At 41.2% G+C, this 12,054-nt stretch overlaps 1 protein-coding gene across 1 annotated transcript in view; it reads right to left on the bottom strand.

Annotated features, from left to right (window-relative positions):
• Positions 1-1,102: 1,102 nt before the first annotated feature.
• The window catches only part of LOC110537536 (collagen alpha-1(XXVI) chain), a 56,844-nt gene continuing 45,892 nt past the window's right edge, over positions 1,103-12,054 (bottom strand). Inside the window, exons 9-16 of the mRNA XM_036937491.1 lie at positions 10,776-10,859; positions 10,540-10,592; positions 10,344-10,406; positions 10,188-10,223; positions 10,038-10,082; positions 9,571-9,655; positions 9,235-9,371; positions 1,103-2,853 (exon numbers count right to left, since the gene is read on the bottom strand). Coding sequence (XP_036793386.1) covers positions 2,812-2,853; positions 9,235-9,371; positions 9,571-9,655; positions 10,038-10,082; positions 10,188-10,223; positions 10,344-10,406; positions 10,540-10,592; positions 10,776-10,859 — 545 coding nt within the window. The 3' untranslated portion in view covers positions 1,103-2,811. The remainder of the gene's footprint in view (positions 2,854-9,234; positions 9,372-9,570; positions 9,656-10,037; positions 10,083-10,187; positions 10,224-10,343; positions 10,407-10,539; positions 10,593-10,775; positions 10,860-12,054) is intronic.

Here is a 12,054-nt window from a genome sequence, read left to right as displayed (position 1 = left end):
CATCTCAGGGCTAGAGGCATCACTACAGACACCCTGGTTCGAATCCAGGCTGTATCACAACCGGCCATGATTGGGAGTCCCATAGGGCAGCGCACAATTGGCCCGCCGTCGTCCGAGTTTGGCCGGTGTAAGTGTAACAGGGTTATATTGGTGATTCCCCTTGCAACTTTATTGTTAAGCCAATGGGTTTCTGGTTTTAGTTTTGTCTTGCCTTCACCTACTCACCATGGCATCTTATTGGCTGGTTTGCGTAGCTTGCTTACGAGGGAGGATGTTTCATTAGAATCGTCCCACTGAACAAGCACCAAACCAGCGGTAAGTTGTTGGTTGCAAAGCACTGCACGTCAAAAGTGATTTTTATACTCCCAAGTGATGATTTAAATGTACAATTTATATAAATTTGTTTGTAAATGTTATTCGAACATCACACATGAGATGCAGCGTTTTTTTGTGCATATTTGTTATGCCTTTTGTTGTAGAGAATTCCAGCTAATACTAGCTAGCAACTTACTGTGTCTGGTGGGGGTGTTCGTATATTTTGTACAGTGCATCACGTGCAGAGTTGGATGGTGAGCTGTGCATTGCATGACGTGCAATTGTGTGTTGTTTCTATCAGAATAAATCTCCATGACTGGTGCTACAAGTTGGAGCGCGTGTCTATGATTGATTGTACACGACGCAAGAAGAGTTCTGTTACATAGGCCGTCATTGTAAATAATAATTTGTTCTTAACTGACTTGTCTAGTTGAATGAAGGTTAAAAAAATATATACATATATATATACAAAAATATATTTAGGTGACAACCTGGTTGATTAACAATATTGGGTTTTTAATAAAAAAATTTATATATAAATAAATGTGGGACACAAAAAAGGCAGTGTAGAACATCATTGCCCATCATGCATGACCTCCAATAACTTTCAAAACATTGTTCCAAAGTTTGCCCCCCCCACAAAATGTATTTTCCTAAGAATGAAGTCGCACAAAAATGTGTGTATTTTTCCCACAAGTTAAGACGCACATACATTTGTATCTGTTCTCACAAATTAAGCCACACAAAAACTGCTGCAATACTTTTTGCACATATTTGCACATGTTGAGTGTGAGATTGTGTTGCAACAGGATGTGGTGCAATGTGGTGATATTCTGTCAGTGCAAGAGGCCAATGTCATATCGTCAACCAATCACATTTGTCAAATCCTTCTAGGCTATATTCCAGTTACCTACCAGTACTTACAAAAAGTGTACGTCAAAGAGCTACAAAAGTAAGTAAACAGCCGTGTTAGACTGAAAGATAAGGTCATTTCATCAAACTCTTCATGCTCATTAGTTGCTCATTCAATATTTGCTGCTACTTCACTCAAACCTGTTTTAAAAGTCCCCCTAACTGTTTACATTCCCTGAGACCAACGAGAAATGCTTCATTGGCCACATATTCCCAGATTTTCATAAAATAGCCTCACAAGTGGTCTCTCGTTTCTAGACCACCCAATTTTGGCATGAGGTATAAAAGTGTGCTTCGATTAGTTTGCTTGGTGTAGTGGGAGGAAGATGTTTGTGTCTGTGTGAAAGAAAAGATTCATGTGTAGGCTACACTATTCCTCAAATGTCTGGCAAAATCATTCTGTTTTACTGCATTTGGGTGTTTTAAACGTGGTCACCCTAGCTGGGTGTCCAAGATTGCAAAGGTTGGAAGCTCAATATGCTCTAATTACCTACCCCTGAATGGGCACTCTTCAAAATCTCCACTAAATGTTGTTGCTAGCACTTGCCCCCCATAAAGTGTACCATCTGGGTTATAGGTCAACCTCACTGACTGGGGTGTGTTATACAAGATTTTGTTTGTTAAAATGAAGTGTATCTTGTGGGGTACTTCCTTGTAATTAATGTTTACCTACAAAGTACGTTACCCATTCTAATCGTCAGCGTCTGAAGGCCAATCAGAGTGAGAAAATAAACACACTAATACACAACTGAACACATAACTGTAATATCTGTATGAATACAAGGTTGTAGCTGGTTGTTAAATGGGATTTAGCCATTTCAAGTGAAGTGTAACTTTATAGTTATCTATGAGCAATTTCTATAATCTTAATGTAATGACCTGGCTAGATCATAAATTAACAAATGTCCAGACAGACGATTGAGTTTACGAATTCCCGGTTTATTAACCCAACTCAACACAGGCTACTGTTTGGCTGTAGCCCACGCCAAATAAATCAAGGATCACAGTATAAAACAACAGTGACCATCTCTTGTTAAGACAAAATGTAAAGAGAGAGAACAATGGCTAAGCATGGTCTTAAGCGTCTGGTACTCCATCCCCCTGCCAATCTCCCCCACCGCTCCACCAACCACAAGGATGCACGGCACTGGAACATTCCAGGCGTTCCCGTGGTTGGCAGATATCAGGTTGATTGGCATGTCGGACCCTGCGAACACTGGGTACTGGTAAGTACAACACAACCAACTAACGGCAAAACTCATCACACACAGCTGTCTGTGCGGGTCGCTACAATATTTACTTATTACTCATTACCAAGTGAAAATACCTACAAACAAAAGACAAACTTCTACTTTAGTCAACTTTATTGCAACATGAAAAAATTCCTTAAATCTCTTACAAAATAAGGATTTTTATTATTAGATTAATATTTTTATTGAATTAGATTAAACAAAGATATAGGCCTACTCAATAACATCTGTAGCCCATAGTATGGTGAGTAGCGTAGATCTCTTTTTAATATTACAAGTAACAATGGAAATCACCAACTCTGTCTCTGACTCTGTCTTAATCTGTTTCTTTCTTCTAAGCATTTTTCCATCCTGTAGTCTGAGACCTTGTGGGAATCTGTGGTAGACAAGAATGTATGACAATTTAGGATAGCATTACCCCTAATTATCATCATGATTTCTGTGGTTTAGGCATATAGCTAACTAGTTGTGTTATCCAGCTAGCAATAATAGTGTGCTTGCTAATAACAAAGATTTTATAACTAACCCATGGTAGACCAGAGCCTGTCGTTTCCAATGGGAGCAAATTAATCATAGTGGGCAGAGAGATCCTATTGGTGCGTTCTAGCATTTATTTCCGTTAGGGAGCACCTACTCTGTGAAATGTGCAATAACTCAATTCGCCCTTGCACTCCTAAACAACAAAACAGAAAGCTGTATGGCGATCAAATGTTTCAAAAATGAGAAAATTAGCAGAATGTCGGCCAAAACCCATATCGCTCAATCTTCTCCCACTGCCGGACACTGGGCTTCCACTCATCATATCTGGTAGTGAGTGGGAACGCAAACCGGATGCTTCACATTTATAAATCCAGTGAAACATCTGGCTCATTGTTCTATCTGTGCAAATAGGTTAGCTAGTGTTTAGCCACATTGAAAAGGAGCTAACATTACTCATAGTGTGTTGATACAAGTATCTAGATAAATTTAACGTGCTGGGTGTGTCTCACGTAGTACTATTTTGTATACTAACCTTCTTCTCGACTCCGTTCTTTGCGTACTGTTACATTCATGGTTTTCCTTATTTCCAGACTGTTGTGCAGATAGGCAGCACTGGACATGATGCCTTAAATAAATAATTGCACCAATGCATCCCATCCAATAGTGAGAATGTTCCTCAAAAGTGAAACCCTTGCAGGGTTATATGATGGAATAAAAGTTTTTCTTATGACCGTTTTAAGAGCATTTATAAACCATTATTCAACCATGCAACAAACGACACAGCACATCTAAATATATCTGACCAAATTATGAAAGACAACAGTTGTCATTTTGAATCCAGTAAAGTCAGTGTGGAAGAGGTGAAAAAAATGATTGTTGTCTATCAACAATAACAAGCTGGGATAGAAAATGACTGAGGATAATAACGATTCTGCCACTCCTATTTGCCATATCTTCCATTTAATTGTAATTGATGAAATTAGATTTTTATTCTATAAAGATTGTAATTGTGTCATTATGTTGTGAATATTGTAGAAAAATCCTCACAGCCGTTTTCCATACTAAAAAGTGAAGTGCCACTTCACAGCTTACCATGTACAGTAGACTACAGACAATATGTTCCTCCACCATGTACAGTAGACTACAGACAACATGTTCCTCCACCATGTACAGTAGACTACAGACAACATGTTCCTCCATCATGTACAGTAGACTACAGACAATATGTCTGTAGTTACCATGTACAGTAGACTACAGACAATATGTTCCTCCATCATGTACAGTAGACTACAGACAATATGTTCCTCCACCATGTACAGTAGACTACAGACAATATGTTCCTCCACCATGTACAGTAGACTACAGACAACATGTTCCTCCATCATGTACAGTAGACTACAGACAATATGTTCCTCCATCATGTACAGTAGACTACAGACAATATGTTCCTCCATCATGTACAGTAGACTACAGACAATATGTTCCTCCATCATGTACAGTAGACTACAGACAACATGTTCCTCCACCATGTACAGTAGACTACAGACAATATGTTCTCCATCTTGTACAGTAGACTACAGACAATATGTTCCTCCATCATGTACAGTAGACTACAGACAACATGTTCCTCCACCATGTACAGTAGACTACAGACAACATGTCTGTAGTTACCATGTACAGTAGACTACAGACAACATGTTCCTCCATCATGTACAGTAGACTACAGACAATATGTCTGTAGTTACCATGTACAGTAGACTACAGACAACATGTTCCTCCATCATGTACAGTAGACTACAGACAACATGTTCCTCCATCATGTACAGTAGACTACAGACAATATGTTCCTCCATCATGTACAGTAGACTACAGACAATATGTCCGTAGTTACCATGTACAGTAGACTACAGACAACATGTTCCTCCATCATGTACAGTAGACTACAGACAATATGTCTGTAGTTACCATGTACAGTAGACTACAGACAACATGTTCCTCCACCATGTACAGTAGACTACAGACAATATGTTCCTCCATCATGTACAGTAGACTACAGACAATATGTCTGTAGTTACCATGTACAGTAGACTACAGACAACATGTTCCTCCACCATGTACAGTAGACTACAGACAACATGTTCCTCCACCATGTACAGTAGACTACAGACAATATGTTCCTCCATCATGTACAGTAGACTACAGACAACATGTTCCTCCACCATGTACAGTAGACTACAGACAACATGTTCCTCCATCATGTACAGTAGACTACAGACAATATGTTCCTCCACCATGTACAGTAGACTACAGACAACATGTTCCTCCATCATGTACAGTAGACTACAGACAATATGTTCCTCCATCATGTACAGTAGACTACAGACAATATGTTCCTCCATCATGTACAGTAGACTACAGACAACATGTTCCTCCACCATGTACAGTAGACTACAGACAATATGTTCCTCCATCATGTACAGTAGACTACAGACAATATGTTCCTCCATCATGTACAGTAGACTACAGACAATATGTCTGTAGTTACCATGTACAGTAGACTACAGACAACATGTTCCTCCACCATGTACAGTAGACTACAGACAATATGTTCCTCCATCATGTACAGTAGACTACAGACAATATGTTCCTCCATCATGTACAGTAGACTACAGACAATATGTCTGTAGTTACCATGTACAGTAGACTACAGACAACATGTTCCTCCACCATGTACAGTAGACTACAGACAACATGTTCCTCCACCATGTACAGTAGACTACAGACAATATGTTCCTCCACCATGTACAGTAGACTACAGACAATATGTTCCTCCATCATGTACAGTAGACTACAGACAACATGTTCCTCCATCATGTACAGTAGACTACAGACAATATGTTCCTCCATCATGTACAGTAGACTACAGACAATATGTTCCTCCATCATGTACAGTAGACTACAGACAACATGTTCCTCCACCATGTACAGTAGACTACAGACAATATGTTCCTCCATCATGTACAGTAGACTACAGACAATATGTTCCTCCATCATGTACAGTAGACTACAGACAATATGTCTGTAGTTACCATGTACAGTAGACTACAGACAACATGTTCCTCCACCATGTACAGTAGACTACAGACAATATGTTCCTCCATCATGTACAGTAGACTACAGACAATATGTTCCTCCATAATGTACAGTAGACTACAGACAATATGTCTGTAGTTACCATGTACAGTAGACTACAGACAACATGTTCCTCCACCATGTACAGTAGACTACAGACAACATGTTCCTCCACCATGTACAGTAGACTACAGACAATATGTTCCTCCACCATGTACAGTAGACTACAGACAATATGTTCCTCCATCATGTACAGTAGACTACAGACAACATGTTCCTCCATCATGTACAGTAGACTACAGACAATATGTTCCTCCATCATGTACAGTAGACTACAGACAATATGTTCCTCCATCATGTACAGTAGACTACAGACAACATGTTCCTCCACCATGTACAGTAGACTACAGACAATATGTTCCTCCATCATGTACAGTAGACTACAGACAATATGTTCCTCCATCATGTACAGTAGACTACAGACAATATGTCTGTAGTTACCATGTACAGTAGACTACAGACAATATGTTCCTCCATCATGTACAGTAGACTACAGACAATATGTTCCTCCATCATGTACAGTAGACTACAGACAACATGTTCCTCCATCATGTACAGTAGACTACAGACAATATGTTCCTCCATCATGTGAGTCATATACAGTTGAAGTCGAAGTTTTAATTTTTTGTTATTTTACCCATTTTTCTCTCCAATTTCGTGCTATCCAATTGTTTTAGTAGCTACTATCTTGTCTCATCGCTACAACTCCCATACGGGCTCAGGAGAGATTAAGGTTGAAAGTCATGCGTCCTTCGATACACAACCCAACCAAGCCGCACTGCTTCTTAACACAGAGCGCATCCAACCCAGAAGCCAGCCACACCAATGTGTCGGAGGAAACACCGATGGGCCAAGCCCTCCCTAACCCGGACGACGCTGGGCCAATTGTGCGTCGCCCCACAGACCTCCCGGTTGAGGCCGGTTACGACAGAGCCTGGGCGCGAACCCAGAGTCTCTGGTGGCACAGTGCAGCCCCCTTAACCACTGCGCCACCCGGGAGGCCTGAAGTCGGACGTTTACATACACCTTAACCAAATACATTTAAACTCAGTTTTTCACAATTCCTGACATTTAATCCTAGTTAGGATCACCACTTTATTTTAAGAATGTGAAATGTCAGAATAATAGTAAAGATAATTATTTATTTCAGCTTTTATTTCTTTCATCACATTCCCAGTGGGTCAGAAGTTCACATACACTCAATTAGTATTTGGTAGCATTGCCTTTAAATGGTTTAACTTGGGTCCAACATTTCAGGTAGCCTTCCACAAGCTTCCCACAATAAGTTGGGTGAATTTTGGCCCATTCCTTCTGACAGAGCCGGTGTAACTGAGTCAGGTTTGTAGGCCTCCATGCTCACACACGCTTTTTCAGTTCTGCCCACACATTTTCTATAGAATTGAGGTCAGGGCTTTGTGATGGCAACTCCAATACTTTGACTTTGTTGTCCTTAAGCCATTTTGCCACGACTTTGGAAGTATGCTTGGGGTCATTGTCCATTTGGAACACCCATTTGCGACCAAGCTTTAACTTTCTGACTGATGTCTTGAGATGCTGCTTCAATATATCCATATAATTTTTCGTCCTCATGATGCCATCTATTTTGTGAAGTGCACCCGTCGCCCCAGCAGTAAAGCACCCCCACAACATGATGCTGCCACCCTCGTGCTTCATGGTTGGGATGGTGTTCTTCAGCTTGCAAGCCTCCCCCTTTTTCCTCCTAACATAACGATGGTCATTATGGCCAAACAGTTCTATTTTTGTTACATCAGACCAGAGGACATTTCTCCAAAAAGTACAATCTTTGTCACCATGTGCAGTTACAAACCATAGTCTGGCTTTTTTATGGCGGTTTTGGAGCTGTGGCTTCTTCCTTGCTGAGCGGCCTTTCAGGTTATGTTGACATAGGACTTGTTTTACTGTGGATATAGATACTTTTGTACCGGTTTCCTCCAGCATCTTCACAAGGTAATTTGCTGTTGTTCTGGGATTGATTTGCACTTTCGCACCAAAGTACGTTTATCTCTAGGAGAAAGAACGCGTCTCCTTCCTGAGCGGTATGACGGCTGCGTGGTCCCATGGCGTTTATACTGGCGTACTATTGTTTGTGATGAACGTGGTACCTTCAGGTGTTTGGAAATTGCTCCCAAGGATGAACCAGACTTGTGGAGGTCTACATTTTTTTCTGAGGTCTGGCTGATTTCTCTTGATTTTACCATGATGTCAAGCAAAGAGGCACTGAGTTTGAAGGTCGGCCTTGAAATACATCCACAGGTACACCTCCAATTGACTCAAATGATGTCAATTAGCCTATCAGAAGCTTCTGAAGCCATGACATTTTCTGGAGTTGTCCAAGCTGTTTAAAGGCACAATTAACTTTTGTACACTTCTGACCCACTGGAATTGTGATACAGTGAAATAGTCTGTCAATTGTTGGAAAAATGACTTGTGTCATGCACAAAGCAGATGTCCTAACCGACTTGCCAAAACTATAGTTTGTCAACAAGACATTTGTGGAGTGTTTGAATAATGACTCTAACCTAAGTGTATGTAAACCTCCGACTTCAACTGTACATTTCCCGTCAGTCTTCGTGTATTTTATATGCGGTGAGCATAAATTGTACAGTTGTAAACTAACAAATAATGTTTCAAGTTGGAACCCATGTATTTAAGTTCATATACAGCACCAACTACATAAATATCTGATAGGGTCCATTATCTGCTACCTAGACTTTAAGAATATGCACACGTTGAGGCCAGTACCAGCACCAAAGTTACATAATTACATTGGAATAACATGACTACGATAATGACAACAGTACTAAAAGTCAATGTAAAAAAAACACACATTATAAACAGGTCAAATTCAAGAATCTGAGTAAGAGAAGGGGTCATTTTGCAGATGCTCGGTCGCCCAAAGCCCAGATTGATGGAATTCTGTGCTTCCATGAGGATTGACTGGTCATACACTCTGGCCCAGAGAACACATGGTACGTCCATCTCAGTCTCTTAAACAATCACAGTTCATATACAAACCATGCTCTACACCCATTGGCATGACCATCTAATTGTCCCCCCTCCTCACTCTTTCCTCTCCAATCAGCTTCCGGTCTCCCGTGGCGAGAGAGTGGAGCAGGGTATTGGGTCCCGCCCTTTTGTTTTTAAACATGGGCACCAGGTCTGACAGGATGTCCAGGCCAGAACCGGGTTCTAGTGGGTTCTCTGAGAAATGACCAAAGAGAGGGAGGAATGGATTGGGGATGGAGACAGAGGGAGATCAATTTAATCTCACGCTCACAACAAGGACACTCCAATAGAAAACGACACAGTGACTGCTTGGAAGTGGACACAGTATAAATCTCTAACAACCCTGTAATTCCTAGAGACCATGTTGTTCTCTGAGTAAGGGTGTGTCTCTCACCATGAATGCCGATCATGTGCTCCAGAATGAGAACCCTCTCAGCCAGGATCTTCAGAGCCTCTCTCAGCTGCTGCACCCCCTCCCCCTGGACGGAACCACATCACTATATCAAGTTCAGCTTCAAGTTCAAGTTTACCTACCAAGTTCAAATGAAGCTTCCATCGGGAACTATATGTTAAGGTCTGTTTATTTATCACAGTACTATTATGATATACTGTATACCTGCTGCATACTACTACTCCATATTACTACTGCATACTACTACTGCATACTACTACTGCATACTACTACTGCATACTACTACTGCATACTACTGCATACTACTACTGCATACTACTACTACATACTACTACTACATACTACTACTATGCCGGCTTCCTACTATGCCGGCTTTTTCAAAAGCGTGAGGTGTGGAAGATGTGTCTCTGAGGACTCTTAAATCATATAGAGGGAATGTGTAGGGTCACCTCAGCCTGGCTATCTCCTGGTTCACCCTTTGGCCCTGGTGCACCCTAAAAACAGCATCACAAATGGGAAAAACATAGGTGGTTGGCAAAGAGTAACTAAATGTATATGTGTGTAAGAGAATAAATTTTGTACTCTCACTGTGTACTCACTGGCTGACCATGTTCTCCCCTGAGTGCTGGGGGTCCCTGTGAGGAGAGAGAAGCTGTATGAACGATGTCGACTCATGTCATGTATAGACTGTACATAGAGCATTTCAGAGTGGAATTGAAAGGGGTCTCTTTAAAGGCAGTTCTGCCAAGCCTCACCCTTTCACCAGTGTCTCCTTTAGGTCCGCGATCCCCAGGCTTGCCTGAGAGACCAAACCCAGCCTGGAACACAGAGATAGAACTTCTTGAATGAATCTCCCGTTGACATCAATGCATGATTTATGAGAGTAACAAGCACATATATCAAGCTGTACATCAGGATGCACATCAAAGTCCAATGTTATACTGTACATACGTTTCTGCCTGGGGTACCTGTGTTTCCAGCAGGCCCTGTGGGTCCAGGCTGGCCTGAGGAGTTGGAAAACGGAAATAATAGTTTTCCAAGTATTCTTCCAATATCCACTTAAAGGTTACAGTTGGTGGCTAGCTGATATGGAGAATTAGTATTCTAATTTCCCCTTAATAACATTATTACACAATTATAATTATGGGTTCATGGCCATGCCAGCGGGGGGGGAGTGTTTTTTTTACCTGGGGGTCCAGGGGGTCCGATGGGGCCTGGGGGACCGGTCACATCTTTCTGGTTATTCCGTGAAGGGAGCGCAGCCTCTTCATCTGTACCCAAAACAAAAAATGCCATGGTTTAAGTACAACAGGTGCTCACTGTGCTCTAAAGCAGGGGTCGTTTTTCATTCCCAGGGACCCCCTCCCAAGGACCCCCTCCCAGGGACCCCCTCCCAGGTAAACCGACGATCCAGGAATCCCCATCATACGTTAAACAAAATGGGGTTTTTCACGTCTTGTCTTATCATCAGGTGAATGATTAGGGCAAGGAGAAATAATCAACATTTTAAAATGAATAGATTTGGTAGATTGTTTTTCATTATTTTGACTTACCTACATTATAATTAGAAGAGGAAGTGTAAACTCTAACATAGCCTATTAGCTGGAAAGGTATCTCCAAACACATTTTTGCTAAAAGCATCTGTTTAGCAGGTTAAACAAAGAATGTGTTGGCAAAAATGAGATTAAGGAAACGTACCAGCAGTCAGCAGCACTTGCCCTGCAGCCTATTTGTAGGGGCTTTTTCAAAGCCCATGTCAGATATTCCAGTGAGTGTAATTGGCTCAAATGAGTGTAATTTTCTCAACATTAGGAGTTCAGAAATAAAGTTGACATCCTTAGAAAGACGATAGTCTTCTATTTTCTACTGTAGGTATGTCATTAAAAATGTGTTTATTCTGTTGTTGCTAGCGATATTCATAAAAACATTTTTTAAATATATTTAAGGGCACCCTGCAGTTCCTCTGCACCCCTGGTTGAATAGTCCTGCTCTATAGACGTACTACATGAATGTACTGCTCGCGGGTCTGCGTACCCACATCCATACCCCCGGCCGGTAATTCGACCATGATAACATGTTTAGAAAGCTGGCCGCTAAAATGTACCTGACATGGGCTAATTGACTATCAGTCATTGACATAACAAGAGGAAAACTGATGATGCACAGCCACATTTCTAAATTGCACCTTGTGTATTTTACTATTCCAACTCATAACAGTAAGTTGAGACCCCAAAGTAGTCCCACCCCCCCAAAAAAAGGGAAATTGGGGAAAGGTGAAATTGATCCGAGGGCCCATCCCTAATGTACTGCGTGTACAGTATGTACAGTATGTACTACAAGAGTTAAGAGTAGCCTATTTCCATTATTGACATAGCTCTGGTGTTTTTTGGGGGTTGTGAATTATTTTCAAACATTGGAAACATTGGCTGTCTTGGTTGCTTGTCACTGTGGGTGTGCTGTGTGGTA

This window comes from Oncorhynchus mykiss, chromosome 12 (assembly GCF_013265735.2).
Source record: "Oncorhynchus mykiss isolate Arlee chromosome 12, USDA_OmykA_1.1, whole genome shotgun sequence".
NCBI lineage: Eukaryota > Metazoa > Chordata > Actinopteri > Salmoniformes > Salmonidae > Oncorhynchus > Oncorhynchus mykiss.
This window is presented reverse-complemented; position numbering and strand designations above follow the sequence as displayed.